The sequence below is a fragment of the Tursiops truncatus genome, chromosome 1, assembly GCF_011762595.2.
Source record: "Tursiops truncatus isolate mTurTru1 chromosome 1, mTurTru1.mat.Y, whole genome shotgun sequence".
Taxonomy (NCBI): Eukaryota; Metazoa; Chordata; class Mammalia; order Artiodactyla; family Delphinidae; genus Tursiops; species Tursiops truncatus.
The window spans coordinates 72047902-72068766 of NC_047034.1; the positions used below are offsets into that span (position 1 = coordinate 72047902).

Sequence of the window (20865 nt, forward strand, 5' to 3'; positions counted from 1 at the left end):
AGCCCCCAGGACTTCTCTCAGTAAATCTGACCCCCTACATACACACACGCTTTTTTTTTCTACAGGTGTGGCAGCACTGTGACTGCATGGGAGTGAACTCAGATGTGGAGCACTACCTTTGTGAGCAGTGTGACCCGAGGCCTGTGGACAGAGTAAGTTGCCCTCTGATAACACTCTAATCTAAAAGTAGGAGATGTGGCACATGGTATTTTATCTGCCCTGCTCCTAATGCACTGAATTTCCTTTGATAAGTTATTCAGCCTCTCTAGGCCTCAGTTTCTTCCACTTTACATTGAGGGTAATAATTCTGCCCTTCCCTTTCCCTTTTGATTGAGACCAATGGGAGAATACTTAGAAATCTACAGAAGGAATGGTACTATATAAAACCATGGTTTTTATAAACACTACTATCCATGACAGAAGTAACTTATAAAGTTTAGAACTTGTGTACTCTAAATATCACCTATGTTAAGCAGTGTTTAAGTGAAAAGAGCACTGGACTCGAAGTCAACAAAGGTTAGTCTTAGGCCCATTTTTTAGGAGAGCTGGTAGGTCGGGTATCTTGCTCAAGTTATTAAATGGGTTTTTGTCTTGGCTCTGCCATATTTATATGTGTGATCTTCTATAAAAGGAGGTATTTAGGCAGTATTTCTTTTTTTTTTCCTAATTATTTTATTTATTTATTTTTGGCTGCGTTGGGTCTTCGTTGCTGCGCGCAGGCTTTCTCTAGTTGCGGCGAGCGGGAGCTTCTATTCCTTGCGTTGCACGGGCTTCTCATTGCTGTGGCTTCTCTTGTTGTGGAGCATGGGCTGTAGGCGCACGGGCTTCAGTAGTTGGGCTCGCAGGTTCTACAGTGCAGGCTCAGTAGTTATGACACACGGGCTTAGTTGCTTCGCAGCATGTGGGATCTTCCCGAACCAAGGCTCGAACCCGTGTCCCCTGCATTGGCAGGCAGATTCTTTTTTTTTAAGAAGATGTTGGGGGTAAGAGTTTATTAACTTATTTATTTATTTTTGCTGTGTTGGGTCTTCGTTTCTGTGCGAGGGCTTTGTCTAGTTGTGGCAAGTGGGGGCCACTCTTCATCGCAGTGCGCAGGCCTCTCACTATCGCGGCCTCTCTTGTTGCAGAGCACAGGCTCCAGATGCGCAGGCTCAGTAGTTGTGGCTCACGGGCCTAATTGCTCCGTGGCATGTGGGATCCTCCCAGACCAGGGCTCAAACCCATGTCCCATGTGCCCTGCATTAGCAGGCAGATTCTCAACCACTGCGCCACCAGGGAAGCCCAAGCAGTATTTCTTAACAGTGGTGCTGTTGTCATTTTGAGTGGACAGTTCTTCAGTGTTGTGAGGGATACATTGCAGAATGTTTGCTTTCTTAACCCTTGGGCACTAAATGCTAGTAGCCTCCTCCAGTCACTGTGACTAAGTCCCCCTTCACACATTTTCAGATGCCCTTTAGATGGCACAAAGCAACCACACAATTAGTGCTTCATAGAGTACAGTTTGGGATACTTAGCCTGTCAGGTTTGTCCTCTACATTCACTTTTTCAAGTTTAACAACTCTAGTTGCTGTCATCTTTTTTTAATATCTGTGCTGTATTGAAATGACTAAACAGTAAGTCTTAATTGGTTGGGAATTCTCGGTTTTAGTTCTTTTTCTCTTGAATAGAGAGGCTGGATACAATAGTCCCAGCCCTTATCCATCGGCTTTCTGCTCTTACCAGGAGGTACCCATGATCCCTCGGCCCCACTATGCCCAGCCTGGCTGTGTCTACTTCATCTGTTTGCTCCGAGATGACTTGCTGCTTCGCCAAGGTGTGTACACAGAAGCTGACCTTCCTTGCCAAAGCTGACCATTCTGAACAGTAGGGGGTATCTGCTGTCTGCATAATAGTGATTGTCACCATATGACGTTTAGCAGCAATAGAGTATACCTTTTTTATATCTTCAAGTCCTTAGACTTACATACATTTACCTCCACCCAATAAAACTAAATTGGAGAGACCAGGGTGTTATAAAGCTAATTTTAAGACTGGGAAAGACATATAGGATTACAAGAGGTGGAGGACTTCCCTCATGTCATTCTCATAGTCTAGAATTGATTGTCATCACCATTAGACTGCTGGTGTAGTTATGTATTTATTGTTTAAGATTTTATTGTTTTAGATTTTAAAGTTCTTTCTGTGTAGACCTTGGGTCAGACTAAGGGATACCTAACAGAATTTATGCAGGAATCATTTTAACCTTCTCCTATGTTCTGTGCCTCTGTGTCTTAACCTTCTCCTGTGCCTTCCTAGGTGACTGTGTATATCTGATGAGGGATAGTCGGCGCACCCCTGATGGCCACCCAGTCCGTCAGTCCTATCGACTATTGTCTCACATTAACCGAGATAAACTTGACATATTCCGCATTGAGAAGCTTTGGAAGAATGAAAAGTATGTTTTGAGGTCCTATCTCTATGCTTTCAGCTGTACCCTACCAGCACAGAGCTGAATATTCACTAGGATCATGCTACTTAACTAAACCTCTCCCATTTCTTTTTTTCTTTTTTTAGAGAGGAACGGTTTGCCTTTGGTCACCATTATTTTCGTCCCCATGAAACCCACCACTCTCCATCCCGTCGGTTCTATCACAATGAACTATTTCGGGTGCCACTTTATGAGATCATTCCCTTGGAGGCTGTAGTGGGGACCTGCTGTGTATTGGATCTGTATACATATTGTAAAGGTAAGTGATGTGGACTACTTAAAAAAATGACCTCTTATCTGCTATTCATTGATCTACAATTGCCCACTCTGTTCGTGTAGTCTCTCTCTGATAAAAGGTTATCCAAGGTTAGCTATGACGCTTCAGAGAGCTATATAATATTCTTTCTTTCTTTTACCTAGTGCTTGTTACTTAATAAATGTTAATTCTCTTTTTGTTAATTCATTTTTTTTCATAGTATGTAATTAGCACTGTATTAGTACTTGTGGGAAGATAAGTTACTTCACGCCCCCATTCCAAAATCCTTACGGCCATCATCAACTCTACATTAAACAAACAAACAAACAAAACACAATAGTTTCATAAGGTTTGTGGTTAACAATGGAATCAGACAATCTAATTTCAAATTCCAGCTCTACCACTTTTTACCCGTGTGCCCTTGGGAAAGTTACTTATCCTACTGAAAATAGGGATTAGTATCTATTTTAGAGAGTTTTGTAAGGATTAAATGAAATAATCTACAAAAGCACTAAGCGCAGTTTACGGCTCACAGTAAAACTCAGTATATGTTAGATATCATTATAAGTAAGTTCAGTTGCTTAGCTCTTTCTCTTAGTATCACAGCAAAATAGTCCAGGAGAATATATATTCCATGCAAAAACTAACTGCTTGAAGCCCCATGATGACTCCTCAGTCCCGCACTTTATAAAGTGTTCATTACCAAATGTGCTTCCCTCATTTATACAGTTATTCTTTTCTGATAACTTCCCCAAAATGTGCTCTGTTTTTCCTTGTAAATGTTCTCTCAAAAATTCCTGCAGCACTCAGTCTACATTTCTGGTTTCTTTCCATCCTATAGAATGCCCTTCAACTCTTAGATTCCCTTTCCCCTTTTTTTGACACTAATGTCTCCTTTCTTCTGAAATCACCAAATGCTTAGTTGTTCCCTCTCTCAAAACAGCTACCATGTGTCCCTCTTAGGGGTCTCACTGCTCTCCCAATGGTATGTGAGGGGCAGCTCAGGGTGAGGGAAGGGGAAGTAGGAAGGGGAAGTAGGGAGGGTTCTTTAACAGTGTTTGGACTCATAGGGAGACCCAAAGGAGTGAAGGAGCAAGATGTGTACATCTGTGATTATCGGCTTGACAAGTCAGCACACCTGTTTTACAAGATCCACCGGAACCGCTATCCCGTCTGCACCAAACCCTATGCCTTTGATCACTTCCCCAAGAAGCTCACTCCTAAAAGAGATTTTTCAGTAAGTCCCCTTCCTCTCTTCACTGTACGTGTCAGGACAATCTAGTTCATGCATGGAATTCACAGAGTGAGCATTTTCAAGTGGCTCTCTGCTTCTTCATCCTGTTTCCATCCCAAACTGGAAAACTCCCTCTCTATTTGGTATGTTTGAGCAGCAAAAATGCATTTATTCTGCATTTCCTGGCATGGGCTGTGCCTCAGGGAATTGTTGTTATACTTCAGTTAGGTTTCCCTCTTTTTTCTCTCTCACCTGTTTACAGTCTTTGCCCTTGAGCCCCATAGCATAGTTTTTCGTTATGTTTTTCACACCCATAATATTGAGAAACAAAAAGAATATCAGTAACATTGAGAAACCTTTGGTGAAAATAATTCAGTGCTTTTTCTTTTTTATATCTGGATTTAAAATATAAGACATTATCATTATATAAAATTTGAAAAGTACAGAAGCATTAAGAAGAAAAAATTGTTTATTATCTTACTACACAGAAAATAACTACTGTTAACATTTTCATTTTCAGCCCTTTTCCTATGTGTTATTTTTTCTTTCAAATTGTGAACATATTCCTTCAGTTATATTGTGCCATTTGTCATCATTTCATAAAGGTTTTGGTTATCCATGTATTTGCTATAATGAAACCCTGGACTAAATTCCTCATCCATGAGTCTTTTTTCAGTGGACCTGTCGGAATTCAGAGCTGTCATCCTGGAATGCTTAGAAATAGACTAACCAGAAAGCAAACCTTTATATTCCTATTTTTCCTAGTATTATTTTTGGATTTCCCTAAATCATATTTATTTTATATTCTTTCTGCCCACCAACAAGCGCTGCCTCTCATCTAAAATTCTTTGACTTTGCTTGCTTAGTCAGCAGCTCACTGATCAGTTTTGAAACCCCAACCTTAACTTCTTAAAAGCTGGGATGGGACAAAAAGAATTTTGAGCCTATCCCTTCTACTATCATTCTAGGCTTACAAAATGCTAAAAACCACTGTGGCCTACAGATTATTAGGACTAAACTTCTGACCTTAACACAGTCACCCAACTTAATAAAGGTTTTAGCCCAATAGCCCAGTTATTTTCTTTCTTTATCTCCTTACCTCCCCACCTCCCCACCTCCCCACCTCCCCACCTCCCTTATCCTGAGTTTGCCCCAGATCATCTGTGTCAGCTTTGCCAGCTTCAGCAGTACACTTACCACTTTCATTTCTTCTCTGCAGCCTCATTATGTCCCAGACAACTACAAGAGGAACGGAGGGCGGTGAGTCCCATGGGGGATGTAAGGAGCCTAAGGGATTAACCAATAACTTGAATGGAGCAAGAGAATGACCACCTACCCACTCAGCCCCACACCTGGGATTGGGGAGTCTCTGACAGAGTAGCCCAATATAGTGCCAACAGTAATATAGAAGAACTAGACTTCAGCAGGTGTGGTCTCGTTATGGAGCCTTAGTTGGGGCAGGGAAGGAGATTTGTAAGATTAGAGATAGAGAAGGGGAAGGATTTGGAACAGAACTCCAGACAGATTTGGACAAATCTTTTTTAGGTTTCTGCAAGCTTTCCCTATTACCCCAAGGTGTATCAGCTCTTAGGACTTCTGTCAAGGAACAGAAGTAGCTAGAAGTGCATGGTTTTAACTGAGCAGTTTGGGCTCGTAGTTTTTATTTGTGCTATTTTGTACACAGAGGTGTATTCTTAGAGAAAGTACCGAAGGCTTTTCTTCAATTTCCTTTTCTGTTGAATGGTAGCGTAACAATCACTTTACCTACATCAATAGCTTACCATAGGAAATCAACTATATTTCAATATTAGAAAAAGAAAATACCAAATAATAGGTGTGAGAAGAAATTTAGGAAAAGTAAAAACTCGATTTAAATGCTCATTTTAGTTGGACTATTGGTATCACAAGGTTATGCCATACTTCTGTGTACTCATGAAGCAATCAGAACTAGCTATGCGTTTTACCAGCTCTGGTCTATTTTGTGGATTCCTGAAGGAAAGAAGAAAAATTGAATTTTGTAAATAGAAATTAAATTTCAGAGAAAGGTAGTGATTTTTTTCAAAAAATAATAAAGTGAAGACCATAGCCAAGTTTCTTACCTCTTGAGCCGAGGCTCTAACAGCTAGACTGCAGGATCTCAAGCCATCTCGAGATCTTTTCCCGTCATTCCCCTTCCATCCCCAAGTGCCCTCCTTAGCCTTCCTCTCTAAATTCACATATCTTTCTGGCAGATCATCCTGGAAGTCTGAGCGCTCAAAGCCACCCCTAAAAGACCTGGGCCAAGAGGATGATGCTCTGCCCTTGATTGAAGAGGTTCTGGCCAGTCAGGAGCAAGCAGCCAATGAGATGCCCAGCCTGGAGGAGCCAGAACGGGAGGGGGCCACTGCTGAAGTCAGTGAGGGTGAAAAAAAAACAGAGGAAAGTAGGCAAGAACCCCAAGTAGCTTGTACCCCTGAGGAACGACGGCATAGTCAACGGGAACGACTCAACCAGATCTTGCTCAATCTCCTTGAAAAAATCCCTGGGAAAAATGGTAAGGAGAAACAGGCTCATCTCTAGGGTTTAAGATAAATGGGAAATCAGCAGAGAGGGAATGAAAAAGAGCAACTTCTAATTGCTTGCTTAGATTGGAAAATATTCTTTAAAAATGGTACAGTTCTGGGACTTCCCTGGTGGTCCAGTGGGTAAGCCTCCGTGCTCCTAATACAGGGGGCGTCGATTCAGTCCCTGGTCAGGGAACTAGATCCCACGTGGATGCTGCAACTAAGACCCGGCACAGCCAAAATAAATAAACTTTTAAAAAAAGGAACAGTTATTGGGAATTCCCTGGCAGTCCAGTGGTTAGGGCTCAGCGCTTCCACCGCAGGGGGCATGGGTTCGATCCCTGGTCGGGGAACTAAAATCCCACATGCTGCACAGCATGGCCAAAAAAATGATACAGTTCTTTCATGGACCCGTGTTTAGTTATATCTTGGGAATGAAACTGGGAGGTGAGAGGATCTCCTCCCTGGAGAACAGCTTATTTCATTTGGGGCTGGAGAAGGCCTAAATTGCTTATAGGTCAGAAATGGAACCATTGAATTCCTGTGATCTCCTGAGAGCTCAAATCTGGAATAAGGAGTTGGGAGGGTAGTATTTGATGAGCCTCCTTGGTTCTGTTTTCAGCCATCGATGTGACCTACTTGCTGGAGGAAGGATCAGGCAGGAAACTTCGAAGGCGTACTTTGTTTATCCCAGAAAACAGCTTTCGGAAGTGAACCTCAAAGAATGAGAACCTCAAGCATCTGGGATCCAGTGGAGCTAACAGTCCTGCCTCCTGTTCTCTGAGTGTAGACAGGGGTGGGAAGGGTCCGTCCAGCAAGGGGAATGGGGCCATGTCATTGACATTAGGTACTTAGTAAACCTTGGAGCTAGTGGAGAGGAAGAGGAAGGGGATCTGTCTAAACAGTTCAGTTTAACTTGTTTTCCTCTCCATTGCTTCACCCTGAGGGTTAATAATGTAGGGTGGAGGGCAGAGCACATTGGGGATGACCAGAATCTTTTGGTACTTTACAGCACTTGACCCTCCCCACAGCTTGGGTTTTTCTGTGTCATCCTCTGATCCTGTAGGCATTGCTAAGAAGCTGCTTCCTATACCCAGGTATAACTCAAACTCCAAAGGGATAGGGCCAGGATCCCCACCCCTACCCTGTCTGTTCTCTATAGGCTCCAAGAGCTACCCGAGACGTAAAACAGAAACAGTAGCTGGGCCTTGTTCCAAATCCCTGACTAGGAAAAGTTTCTCTCTCCTCTTTTGCCCAACCAGGTCAAAGTAAAATGTGAGTTGACAACTCAAAGCACTTGTAACTGCTGCCCCCTCCCTACCTCTACTCCCCCAAATGGAATCATGGAATAGGGAAGGCCCCCATGGGGTCAGAAGGGCACAGTACTTATTGTAACTATTTTTGTTTTAACCTTCATAACCTGCCGAACATATTTTTTTCTAATGAGAAGCCCAGGCCCCTGCCAGCACACGTGCTGTTTATGCGCTATGGTTCTTGTGTGTCTGCTGTGCTGTGCGAATGGAGATTCATTTCAAAGAAAAATCATTTTAAAACCTACATAAAAATGAACTCTAACCACCCCCCAACAAAAGTCACTACATAAACTGTTGAGCAGTATTCACCTATCAGAGTATTTGTTGTGAGTGTAGATTATCAATTGAAAACACTACTTCTTGTTTTACTTGTACAGTTTTCAATGTCCATCTCTTAAAGAGACAGTGTATTCTCCCCACCCCTAGTTCCATCTTTCCTCCACCCTCCTGATGACTTCATCTTCAGGAGGGATATCCAGGGTGTCACCTTCCTTCCCATTCTCTTGACCAGAAGTTACCAGATAATACTGTCTCTTTAAAAATAAAATTTAAAAAGCTTTGCTTTGTTGTCTTTTCAGACAGACATATGCATATACGTTTTAGGTGTTCTTATAAGAGAAAAGATGGTTTTTAAATGTGCCAAGTTGTGTGTGTATATATATATGTATGTATATATATATATATATATATCTGCTGCGTGATTAGTAAGCAATACAATAGTTAAACATTTTCCCATTACTTTTTTCTAATATTGGACCAATGCTCTCCTAATTGTACATTTCCTCTTATGATGACGACGCTCTGACTTGTTTAGGTAGAAACATTGACCACCTTCCATTCCATTGAATCTTTCTTTTTCTCCTTTCTGTGTCAATCTTGAGGAAAAAACAAAAGAGACAGGGGATGCCAAAGATCCCCTTGAGCAGAGAAAAAGCAGAATAAATATTTTATTAAAGAAAAAAGAGAATTAAGAAAATAGTTTGGAGTATTTTCTTACTGTAGAGAAGCACTGTACATTACTAAGAGACCTGGGTATAAGATACTCACGTGTGGAGCTGGGAAAATCGCATGTCCAAGCCCGTTTGAGTGGTTTCTTTTGGTTTTCATTGCAGGGAGCCGGGTGGGAGGGAGGTGGGAATAGGGGCACTTTGGGGGTCTCCTTTTAGTCAAAGCAGGAAAATGACAAGAAAGAGATTAAAATTCAATATTTCCTTTAATAGTGTTAAACACTAAAATTTTAAAAAAGACGAAAAAAGAAAAAAAAACTTTGTAAAATGCGAGAACAGAAGCAAAAGACACTACGCTCTGTCATTTTATCTTTCTTTTGTTGAAAGACTAAAAACTGAAATGTTTTTTAGACAATCAAATGTTAGGTAAGTGCAAAAACTTGTTTTTTCTTACTGGTGTAGAAATTAATGCCTTTTTTTATTTTTCGGTTGTTTTATAATAACGAATAAAAAGAACCCCCTAGCTGCCAGGCGGGTTTTGGTGTTTGAAATGCGGGGCAAAGCACTACATCACTGCAAATAGATACAGAGTTAGTCTGCATGTCTGTAGGCTGTGTGATTGCGGAAAATATAAATGCTGCTAATATATTTCCTTTTTACAAAAGCATATCTAAATAGATGATTGTTTTGATGTTAATCTTTGTAAATTATGTATTACCAATTTTAACATTGGATGTAATTGCATAAAAAGCTTGCATCTCAATCCTTGAAAGTCTAGTATTAAATGGAAAAAACTTTTCCTAACTACAGAGTGATGAGCTTGCTATTTTTTTCCTCTTTCCTATCCTCCAGTTGTCTTTCAGGATCTTCTCCATCGTGTTTCCAAAGAGATCTGTTTAAAACCACATCATCAGCATCCTGGGCCCCACGTGGGCACGCTAACCGCTGTTGACTATCAGATAAAGCCATTTCCTCAATATTACAATCTTTTTGGTCTGGGACCAGCCTAGCCAATCAACATAATAATCTTCTACACCTCTACCCCTTGTAACACATAGACATCATAAGTTTATGCTACATTTTCTAGGCCACTATGTTAGACCATTTCCACTGTAAGCAATTTACACGTATTCATTTATTTAGTCTTCACAACAGCCTTTTTGGTTGGTACCAAAACCAAATTTTATAGATGAGGAAACTGAAGCAACAGAGAGGTTAAGTAACTCACCCAAGATCTTGTAGCTAGTTAATCCTCATAATAGCCCTCTGTAGTTACTATACCCATTTTTGTAGAAGCAAAAACTGAAGCTCTGGAAGGTTAAGTATAACTTGCCAAAGATCACCTAGTAACTAGTGTTGGAGCCAGAACTCCAAAATCTTTATGTTCATCTGCAAATAGGAAAGTGTCAGAAATAGCCAAAGCATGATCCTACTAAGGAAGATAAATCCATTCCTGCCAACAACCGAAAGACCTAACAAAATCTTGCCCCAGACAGGAGTCAGACATTTAGGGTTTGAGTCAGCTAGACTATAGTTGCTCGGAAGCATCAAGACAGTTGACTGCAAGAGCTCAATCTCCACTCCTACAAGAACTTGGGGTTCGTCCCACTATCACACAACAGTCTATTCATGGCTGCAAAAACAATACATTAGTAGTTTTTTTAATCTTTAATTTTTTTAACCTTTAATATCCCTTTAATACCTACTTACAGCTGTTCTATTCTAGATAATATGTAATGATAATAGTACAAAACTAATTTCATATCAATGTTTGTCCTATCTCAAGATGTCCTGCAAGGAGGTCCCCTGTTCTGTTACCTGAGAACCATTAGGCTCCAACTGCCAATATCACCATATCTCACTGATGCTCTGACAGTATTGTTCTATGACTCCTCCCACTTTTGAGGATTACCCACTATAAAACCAGGCACATAGGGATAGGAGTCAGGAAAAGGAGAGGGCAGGTTGAATCACAGGAAATTAAAGCTCTATATCAGTAAAGGATTTCTAAAACTTTAGAATCATGCCCCCCCACAAAGATTACTCTGTAGATCTCACTTTAAGAAATATTGGTCCCAAAGTCATCTTTTATATCTACTCTTTTATAAATTAAAACTTTATAAAAACAGAACTTCTTTTTGCAGGAGTAATTTGCAATTGAAGACGCATCATAAACTTGAGTACTCCCGCTCTTAAGAATATAACTATGAATTCCCAGAGGCTCTCAGAATCCAGTTTGAAAAACATCACCCTAGAAAACACCTGAAACGCAAACTAAGGTCCAAAACTGAGAGGGCTGCCAAACACAAAAAGCAAAATTAAAGCAAGGAGCAGATGAATAACATAAATTGGCCAGGAATGGGGAGCATTAAATCTTAGAAAATGGCAAAAGTATGAGACATCTGATTCTAACCAACCCTGCCCCTGAGTATTTCCAAAGCTTCAGATCTAAGATTTTTATTTCCTCAAGTCCTTTCTCCTAACACCAGCCCATTGTGCTCTTAACCAAGTTCCCAAAGATGAAGGAAAACTTAAAATTTCTTTCCTCTGTTTCACCTCATAGTTCTCAGCTTCTCCCTAACTTTCCTGTTGCCTGGTTATAATTATAGCTTTCTATTCTTCTAACCTCTTAGTGATTCTCCTCTAGGCAATCATTTATAGTGATTTCCAGCCCCATCCTCCAAGCTCTAGAGCATTTAGCTATTCTCATTTCAAAGGCCTGAAACTCATTAACTCCTAACAAAGTAATAGATGTTAAGTTATTATGCTTCCTAAAATTATAGCACCACAGAATGGTGATATTAAATAGAAAAAAATGTGTCCCTTCTTAAAACCTTTTAATCCTTCCCATCACCTCAGATAGTCTGATAAGTACAGTTTCATGGACTAAGTCTTCCCATCTCTCCCATATCTCCTCAGGCTCCTACCATATCAGTCTCACCAAGCAAAGATATCAAGTCTCAGGCTAGAGAGGCACTTCCTGCAAGTCAGGCACCAATTGGGGACTACTTCATCATTCCTAAGGGAACAGAAAGAACTAGACCTGGGCTAGGAAGGAAGCATCTCCCTTGGGCGCCCCATAATATGGCCTCCCTCCCCTCCCCCCTAGCCTATGTCCTGAAACCGACAGTGACAGACACGTTCAACTCCCACTCTTTATTGGGACAAAGGAAGAAGAAGGCAGACCGACACCACAGGCCCACCCGCCAGGGGTGTCCAGACTTCAGCACCTAGTACAGCATGAGTATATCATAAATACAGGCAACATGGGATGGGTGAAGTGGGTAAAGTTTCCATACACAGGAAGAAGCCTAGAGGCCCTTCTAGTCTTGGAAACTGAGGCATACACTGCACTGCCACAGTCTACTTACAGATGAAAAAGATAGGGGGGCGAGATTTGCATTTTGCAGATAGGGAGCTATTCCCTACTGCGGGTTGGAAAGAGGAAAGAGATTGCATGGAGGGAAATGCCTTTTTATACATCTGGAAGAAGAGCAGATTTCACCTTATAGATGGGTATGGGAGGGAAGGAGGAAAGTTTATTTTACATGTTAGCAGAAATGGATGTGGGAGGAAAGTGTCATTTTGTAGACAGGGAAAGTACTTCGGGGATGATCAGTTTACATGGGGGAGAGCTCACAGGCCATTCCATTCCCAGGTGACAGGAGGGAGAGAGGTGCAGGAAAGGAAAAGGTCCTAGGCCTAGAGAACAAGAGAGGTGTACCCCACAGGCACCAGCCCCTCCACTCCATCCTTCCCACAGCGGAGCCAGTCCTCATCCACAGTCGCGATGACATGCAGCACTTCCCCATGCCGGAAGCTCAGCTGGTCAGGTCCTGCAGCATTGTGGTCACAGAGAGCTCGGACTGCCCTATAAGGAGCCAGAGGGAGATGCTGGGATGAAGTGAGGCAGGGGTGCCCAGCTGTCCCCAGCCTCACCTTCCCACTGTATGGTATGTCCCTGTTGGTTCAGCTCAGTAAACATCAGTTGGGCTCTGGAAGAGACATGGGGACCACATGTTGATTCTATTTGGGCCCCCAGCCCTCTCCTGAGCTCCAAACCCACTCTTTAGCTGCTTATTTGATGCAATTTGCACTTCTCTGGTGCTTCAAATTCAACATATGCAAACAAAATGACTCATCTTAACCCTCCAAACCAGTCCCCTTGTGTCCCCTATAGTGGTAAATGGCATCACCTTCCACCCAGTTGCTCCTGGCAAAAACCAGGCTGTCTCAGTCTTTATATCCAGTCGATCACCAAAACCTGTTTGATGTTTGTATCTCCCACCACTTTATCTATCTTTCTCTTCAACCCCACTGCCATTGTCCTCATTTAGGCCTCTCTACTCTTTCTCTGGACCATTGGTATATGATCTAACTGGTGTGCCTGAACCTTGACAACCCTGTCCAGCTCCATTCTCCAAACAGCAGTCAGAGCTGTTTAAGTCTAAAACTTAAAACTAGCAAGCCTGTTGTCACCAGACTTCAGACCCTTCAATGGCTCCCACTGCCTTGGAGTGATGTCCAGATTTCTTAGCTGGCCTACTGAAGCCATCAACCTCCCTAACACCACTGCCAGCATCCTCCACTCCAGCCACAACTAATCATGTACTCATAGTTCCTCACTTACCACACCTGGGCTTCTCCACCTTTGCATCCTGTTCCTTCAGATGCACACCCACACCATCACTAGGCCTTCTCTGAGTCCCCAGACCTGGGGAAGAAGCCCTGTCTCTATGGCTCCAAAGGACTCAGTCTTCCTTTCCTAGAGTCTTTCCCACACAGAATTGTAAATGCTCGTTTATTCACTGGTATCCCCACTGGAATACAAGCTCCTTGTGGGCAGGGACTCCAACAGGTTTTCCTTTGTATTCCCTCCCCCAGCATAATGCTAAGCACATAGTAAGTACCTGAAAAGTAATCGAATGGAAAATCAAGAAGCCTAATTCAATGGATTGAGAGAACCGAAGCCAGACCCTAAAGTCAACGCAGCCCCTCATACCAAATTAGAAGACCCCACTAAAGAGAAGAACAGTGCCCCAGTGGACACACGTGTGCATTCGTATACACATAACATAATAAAAGTTACCACTAACTGGGCACCTTCTGTGTGCCAAATGCTTTTATATTGAATAAAAGCACGTTTAGTCTTCATGACAACCATAACAAAAGTATAAATTATCCTCTTTTTACAGAGAAAGAAACTAAGGTTCAGAGAAATTAGTGTCACACCAATAATAAATAGCAAAGATGCAACGCAAACCAAGCACTGACTTTACAGCCCAAGGCCGTTTACACCGCCTCCCATCCACTCTGTGAAGACAGAAAAACACATAGGTATAACACGCACACCACTTTCTCCCCGACCCTCCTTACCTGTGGGTCTGCGCTGTGCTGGGTGCCGAGACCTCAAGTTCCTTAGGAGAAGAGGGAGTCTCGGGAGGTGCCCCCCGCTTCACCAGAGCCAACACACTCACTGTCGGGGGCAGCCAGCTGGATGGTCTCCTGGAGGAAAGGATGCAGGGTCACAGAGGTCAACCCACCTCCATAAAAAGAACCCAAGTACCCAGGACTTTGGAGGGAGGAAGAGGCTGAGGGACGCAACTGTGGTTCAAAAGAGGTCAGGATTGGCCACTGCTGATGGCAGAGTGGCAGTTGTGGGACAGTTACCTTTAGGGTGACTAGGGAGGTGACAACGAACGTCTACAACACCAAAAACTACAAAGGGACCTATGGAACCAGCAGGCTTAGATCCAGAGGGTCACTAGAGAGTACCTGAAGCCATTAAAGAGCTACCAATGGTCAAAACCTAGAGCAGGAGTTGGCGAACTTTTTCTTTTTTTCTAAAGGGCCAGAAAGTATTCTTGGCTTTGAGGGCCAAGAGGCAAAATGGACAATATTACGCAGGTATTTACATAACTGTTAAAACTTAACGACTTTACCATTTTTACTTCAGGGCTGTAGAAAAGCCAGACTGTTAACCTCTGACCTAAAGGATCCCTACTGAGTTTCAAATTGGGGTGACTGAGGGAATTCCCTGGTCCAGTGGTTAGGACTCGGCGCTTTCACTGCTGGGGCCCAGGTTCTCAATCCCTGGTCCAAGAACTAAGATCCCACAACCTGTGTGGCACGGCCAAAAAAAAAAAAAAAACAAATTGGGGTGACTGAGGGCTCTGAGAGGAGATCAGAAGTCATGGAGAGGACCAGGAACCCCATTACCTGGACTTTGGGGCTCCACTCTCAGTTTCTGTGAGGCCCCCAGGCACTCCAAACAGTCTCCCCAGCCATACGCCTCTGCCTGGTGCAGCTTCCTCTGCGGGCAGGGACCTCTCCTGTGCGACCTCAGTTGCAGTCCTGTGATGCCTCGATCCCCATCGGGGAAGAGGGAAGCCCTCGGTGCCGCCAGAGGCGTAGACCCGGGAAGCCTGGGTCAGCTGCTCCCACCAGCTGCCTGGGGTAGGAGGGCTTGAGGGGGCCGAAGGGCCTGGAGGGGTCTCCCCAGAAGCCCCCCGGAGGCTCTGGGCCAGCCGACCCCCCCAGTGCAGCATGGCTTGCACAGTCTGCTGCAGGGCTGGAGGCGAGCCTGGGGGGTCAGGGGCCTGAGGCAGGCCCAGGGGCAGGTGGTGGTGGTGCTCAAAAAGCAGGTCCAGGTGGAAGGTGAGCACCGACAACGGCTGCAGCAGGAGCAGCAGCTCCGCGGACAAGTAGGGACAGCCGCCCTGGGCCAGGGAGAAGAAGCCGGTGGGCAGGTACAGAAGGGACAGCAGGCCTGGGAAAGAGCAGGCTAACATCAGCCCCTGCTCTGGGCCTAGTCCAGAGCATCAGCCCACCAATCGGCGAACATCCTCCCAGGCCTCTTACTATGCTGGGCACTGGGGCAGAGAGAGGGGGACACGGAGGGGTGCAGAGCTGCCACATCCCCGCCTGTGTGGAACCACGGCCTAGAGAGGGAGACACACGTAGAACGTGTGGTGACAAATCTATAACGAAAAGGAGGACTTGAGGGCCATGGGAGCAAAATGGGCGAGCGGGGTGCGGAATGGGGGCGAGTTAGCCCAGTTTGAGGTGGGGGTAGAGCCTCGCTGAAGAAGGACCCAAAGGATGAATGAAAGTTAATGAGGAGGCAGGAGGGGCAGGAAGCCCTATTCTAGGTGGAGGGGTAGTAAAAATAGGGCCCTGGGGCAGGAAGAACAGGAAAGGAAGACTGTCACAGGACCAGGGAAAGCCCCAGACCTGAAGGCAGCGAGCAGAAGAAGGCAGAGGCCAGATAACCAAGACTTTGAAGGTTACAGTGAGGATTTGGGTCGTTCCTCCTATGGACAATAAGACTCCTTGAAAGAGTTTTAAGCAAGAGAGTAGTAAGATCTGGCACCAGGGGGAACCAACAGAAGAGATCCCTTCCCCCACCGGCCCCAGCCTAGCACCCCCATCCTCTCCCATCTGAGCCTCTGACCTGCATCTTCCTGGAGACTGGAAAACCACAGCTCCAACTGCTTAGTGCTGGGGGAGAGAGGAGGGAACAGAAGTTCAAGGAGGTGGAGGACTCCAGCCCCCTGTGGGTGGAGGATGGGAGATGAGACTGGAAGAGGGAAGGCCTTTTCTGGGGACATGGGGCACCCACCATGTGTCCCACCCATGACACTCCTGCCATCTCCAGGCCATGGGAGGGATGCCAGAAAGAAGGCCACTCACTTGAGGAGGCCCAGGATGAAGGCATGGAAGCGGCTACGGCTGCTTCTTAGCAGGGCCAGACGGCTGACCTGGCCATACAGGGTTCCGAGGGAACGGGCGCTGGAGCCTGAGGACACAGGGCGCAGTCAGCCAGGCCCAGTCCCTGCCCCAGTCCCTGCCCCCACCCGCCCAGCCCCACACTCCTCCCCCTTCACCTGGCTTCACAGACGCCTCCACCACGCTCCAGGGGCTGCTCCGGCGCTGCCCAGTGATGAGGTCTTTCCGGAAAGGCTTCAGCCCGTCGGCCACCAGGGCATGGAGGGCCGGACAAAGGGTGGTCAGCACGAGGTGCCCCACATCTGGGCTCAGACGGCTATCCCCCAACTGGGCCTGGAGGCAGTGCAATGGGCATGGGTCCAGAGATACCTCCAGCCTTCTCCCCGCCGATTGCTCCTGCACCTCAGAGCTACATTCACCTCCTCAACCCCAACGCCCTTCCCACAGGCACCTTCACCTTCTGCACTAAGTTCCGGGCGGCCCCAAAGTGCGAGATGATTTTATCCACTGAAGCGCTGACAGCTATCAGGAGACCTGGGTGGGGGCCAGGGAAGGGAAGAAGCGTCAAAGCCCCCTGTCTCTCCCTAGGCAAACCCCAAGGGACTTGGAGAGCCCGGTTTACACAATTTGACCCTGAGAGAGGAGGGCCTAAGCGAGGGGAAGTTGATTCCCAAACCAAGGGTCGGAAGTCAGGGTGTCCTACCTTTTTTCTGCTCCTGCAGCTGGCCAGTCCCACTCTGGGCTTCTGCCATCCACAGTCGCTGGTCCCCGGGGACGCCGGTGAACGACCAGGAACTACGGACTGGGGTAAGGGAAGAAGAACGCAGTGACACCGGGGGTTACCCCAAGGACTCCAGGCTTCCACACGGGTCATCTCCCGCGGGTCTGCAGCATCCCTGCCCTTGAAGTCTTGGGAAAGGGAGCACAGGGCTGGGTGGAGCATAGGGCAGCTCGACCCAGGCTCCCAGAGTGAAACCCCGCACATATCTCAGCACTGCCATCCTGCTCCCCATTTCCCGGTTCCTATTTCCCTTCCTCACGGCCCAGCTCCTCGATCCCGGAAGTCCCGACGTGGGGCAGCCGCGCTCACCTCCCGCCTGCCAGGCAGAGGCCTGTAAGGCGGGAGATGACAGGGCGAGGGAAGGGAGGGGCAGCCTTGTGCCCGCCGCCTGGGGCCCTTGTCAGGTCTGCAGGGACCCAAGGAGCACGTGGGGAGCCTGGACCAATGGAAAGACAGACAGACGGGAAAGGGAGGAGAGACAGGGGGAGAGGAGACCCAAGGATTGGGAGGCTGGAAGGCGCCGGAAAGGGGAAACCGGGGTCCTGCGCCAGCATCTCGGAGGAGGGTGCCCGCTGCAGCCCACGTGGGGCTGGCCCCATGGAGAAGGAGTGACCAGAACCCCCTCAGCCAATGAGCTCAGCGAACTTCACCCTCTACCCTTCCCGAGCAAGGTGGGGATCAGGCTCGAACTGCACTGGCCAGAGAATTCCACAGAGGGTGTGACCCAAGGTCCTTACCAATGGACTTGCTGGGACTCCCTTAAACGCATGAAAGCCTGCTAAGCCCGTATCCACTATGCCCGGGCCTCGAGGGAGAGTGGCCGGGCCACGAAGCGGAAAAAGCAGCAACCTTTGCCCAGTACAGGGAGCCAGCAGGGCCAGACTCCCCAGTACCAATGAACTTAGAATCCGCCCAGGTTGAAGGGCAGGACCCAAAATAGGTCTGGGCGAGGATGGGTGGGGCTTTGGAGTGGGCGGGGCAGCCCCGCCTGAGGCGTGGCCCGCGGGGCTGGCCAGGGTCCTTCTTACGTAGCCTGGGAGGAGGCGGTGGGCTCCTGGTCCAGCGAGGGGCCTTCGGCGGACGAGGTGGCCGTGGCAGCGGGGGGGCGGGTACCTGGCGGAGTGGGGAAGCCGCGGCGGGGAAGGTGCTACTTCTGGGAAAGAGCGGGGACAGCAGCAGTGCCAGCTCAGGGCTGGCCAGGCAAGGCAGGTCCCCCCTAGCCGGAGGCGAATAGGCCCCCACCGGGGACAGGCGGACAGGCAGCAGCTGCTCCTCTGGGGGACTCGGCGCCCCCAGTAGCCGCAGCCCAGCGCCGGGCCAGCCGGCCAGAGGCGCCAGGAGCAGAGACCCAGCTGCGGCCGCGCCCCCACCCTCCAACAGGGGGCGCCCGTCAGCCGAGAACCGGAAAACCAGAGGCCGAGGGAGCGGGAGGGGACTGGCTGCAGGCAGGATTGGCGGGGCAGGTGCGGAGGGGAAGGAGGCCAGCGGGATGGGCAGCCAGGCAAGGAGGGGCGGGAGAAAGAGGGAGCAAAGAGTTAGTCCCGTAACCCAAGGACCCACCCAGTTTCCCTTTCCCGGAGCGCTCCGTGGTAGAAGGGGACGGGAAGGATGGGTGACACAGAATGGAGGGGAGACAGGGGGTCGGGTTGGAAGCTTTGGAGGTGTGGGCGAGGCCAAAGCCCAGCCCTCCTCTCGCTACCTCCTGTGGCCTCTTACCCTCAACGCCGGCCTGCGGGCCTGGTTCCTCTGGCTCCTTTGCGGCTGGGGCCTCCTCACCAGCAGCTGGGCTCCCCGCCCTGCCCTCTTCGGGCTGCCCCTCTGCTATGGGCTGCAGCCCAGGTCGGTTCTTCTTCCTCCGTGGAGGGACGGGTGGAGGTGGGGGCCGGGGCGGGACCAAGGACCAGCCAGCTGGGGGGTCTCGGGGCGGGACTGGTGGGGGCGGGGCCCGGCTTCGGGACCTGAGTTCCTTGAAGGTGGTGACTTCCCGGGGAGGCGCCGGGGAGCCACCGAGCGACCCCGTGGGGGGCAGCTCGGTGTCTGGCGAGAAGACGATGAGCCAGTCACTGCGGTCTTTCTTGGCCTGCGGCACGAGGGGCAGCCCTGGGCCCCGCTTGCGCTTCTGGGCCAGCTCGTGGAAGGACGTGATTGTCCGGTGGGGCACCGGCTCCTTGCTGACGTCACTTCTCCATTCCCCATCAGTTTTCCCTGCATCTGTTTTGGAGCCCGTATCAGTTATTCCTGTATTGGTCTTCCAACCGGAGTCGAATTTTCCAGGTTCAGTTTTCCAGCTAGAGTTAATATTCCCATTGACTTTCCAATCAGAGTTATTGTTCTCAGTGATTTTCCAGCCAGCTTCAGTTTTCTCTTTGTCAATTTTCCAAATGGGGTTGATTTTCCAACTGGGTTCGGTTTTCCCAGCATCGATTTTCCCATCATCAGCCTCTAGGAGGTCAGAGGTAGGGAGGTCCTGCTCCTCAGCCTCATCCTCTTCCTCTAGTCCTGGGGAAGGCAGGTCCTGGCAGGTGGTCAGGGCATTGCAGTTGGAGTCCAGGCCAGAGCCAGGTGGAGAGGAAGCTTCAGAGCAGGAATCAGGAGAGCAACAAAAGCTGTCTGGGGAGCAGGCGCCTGGACCTGCAGAAGCCAGTGGGGAGCCTTGCTCCAGAGGAATGATGCTGGGCTGAGGGTGGACATCCTCATTGCCAGGGAGGTCCCTGGAGTAGACCGAGATGGGGGACTCATCAGGGCTAAGATCTGAGCAGGAGCTGAGAGAGGAGGAGCAACCCGGGTCTGAGGGAGAGGCAGCCCCCTCTTCGTCCTGTGCTGGGTCCTGCCGGTTTTCTAGGCCTGGCCCATGCTCCTGGCAACATCGGCAGGGAACGGCTGGGCTGTTGGAATTGGCGTCCACCAAGGTCCCGCTGCAGGGGCCCCGGCTCTCCTTGCCCCCAGTGTCACCTGGGGGAGGGGATGTGCTCAAGGGCCCCTCCCGAGGCTCCGGACGGCGGGACAAGTGCAGGCCCAGAGAGACATGCTGGAGGTGGATGTGGTTGAGGTTGCAGAGTAAAGCCCTCTGAGGGGACAGCATGGTGCCAGCGGCGACGGGATGGCCTCTAGAGAATGAGGAGGAGCAGGCCTCTCACATCCACCTACCTGGCAACCGCAGATGCAGCCCTAGAAGACAGGGATGGTGAAACCCAGCCAGTGAGGGAGCGGGCCGCGGGAAGGACACGGAGGTGACTGACGGCTGGGGCAGGCCTGGAAAGGCGCCTTGGACAATATTTAAATGAGATGCAAATAGACATCGACTGGCCATTAGTTTCCGCTGCAGTGTTTGCAGGTGGAGTCGAATGTAACCCCCCAGGAATGGGGCGGGGAGGGTCAGAGAATGCGGCTGCGCTCTCGATCTCCTTGGAGGTGCAGGGGCTTGGAAAAGAATGGGGCCCAGAATGGACTCCGGGTCCTCTCTGCTGCAATCTGGCTCTGCTCCCCAGCCTGCCCCTCACTCCCAGGGGAAGGGGTCAAGGGACGCCCCGCCCAGATGCTCTGAAATTGGGTGGTGGGGAGGCTCGTCTGGCTGGCTGATGCAGGAAAGGGGCGGG

General features: G+C 48.2%; 2 protein-coding genes across 15 annotated transcripts in view; one reads left to right on the forward strand and one right to left on the reverse strand.

The window, feature by feature from the left end:
* Positions 1–9569, forward strand: part of ASH1L (ASH1 like histone lysine methyltransferase) — a 213205-nt gene extending 203636 nt beyond the window's left edge. For all 3 annotated transcript variants that reach the window (XM_019933568.3, XM_073806371.1, XM_019933579.3), the window contains 8 exons: positions 66–152; positions 1723–1813; positions 2296–2434; positions 2554–2726; positions 3794–3960; positions 5177–5217; positions 6189–6490; positions 7123–9569. In XM_019933568.3, coding sequence (XP_019789127.1) covers positions 66–152; positions 1723–1813; positions 2296–2434; positions 2554–2726; positions 3794–3960; positions 5177–5217; positions 6189–6490; positions 7123–7214 — 1092 coding nt within the window. In that variant the 3' untranslated portion in view covers positions 7215–9569. The remainder of the gene's footprint in view (positions 1–65; positions 153–1722; positions 1814–2295; positions 2435–2553; positions 2727–3793; positions 3961–5176; positions 5218–6188; positions 6491–7122) is intronic.
* Positions 9570–11897: 2328 nt separating this feature from the next.
* RUSC1 (RUN and SH3 domain containing 1) lies at positions 11898–20351 on the reverse strand. Of its 12 annotated transcripts, none has more exons than XM_033857462.2 (10): positions 18986–20351; positions 18298–18708; positions 17192–17290; positions 16946–17022; positions 16647–16821; positions 16453–16558; positions 16214–16260; positions 14980–15211; positions 14137–14265; positions 11898–12631 (listed from the first exon to the last, which is right to left on the reverse strand). In XM_033857462.2, the coding sequence occupies exons 1-10, from the start codon at positions 20349–20351 to the stop codon at positions 12463–12465; spliced, it is 2811 nt and encodes a 936-aa protein (XP_033713353.1). In that variant the 3' UTR covers positions 11898–12462. The 12 variants fall into 12 exon arrangements, with proteins under 12 accessions (XP_033713353.1, XP_033713344.1, XP_033713350.1 ...); XM_033857453.2 differs by having other exon boundaries at positions 14980–15529; XM_033857459.2 differs by having other exon boundaries at positions 16940–17022.
* Between the last annotated feature and the right edge of the window lie 514 nt (positions 20352–20865).

What these genes read in the sequence shown, in the direction of transcription:
- RUSC1 (XM_033857450.2), bottom strand. Translation starts at nt 20,351, where the DNA reads ATGCTGTCCCCTCAGAGGGCTTTACTCTGCAACCTCAACCACATCCAC. An exon ending in GCTGCAGGAGCAGAAAAAAG is followed by an intron (nt 17,023 to 17,191) that starts GTAGGACACCCT and finishes GCCCCCACCCAG; the next exon opens with GTCTCCTGATAGCTGTCAGC. An exon ending in GGAGGCGTCTGTGAAGCCAG is followed by an intron (nt 16,559 to 16,646) that starts GTGAAGGGGGAG and finishes CTGTGTCCTCAG; the next exon opens with GCTCCAGCGCCCGTTCCCTC.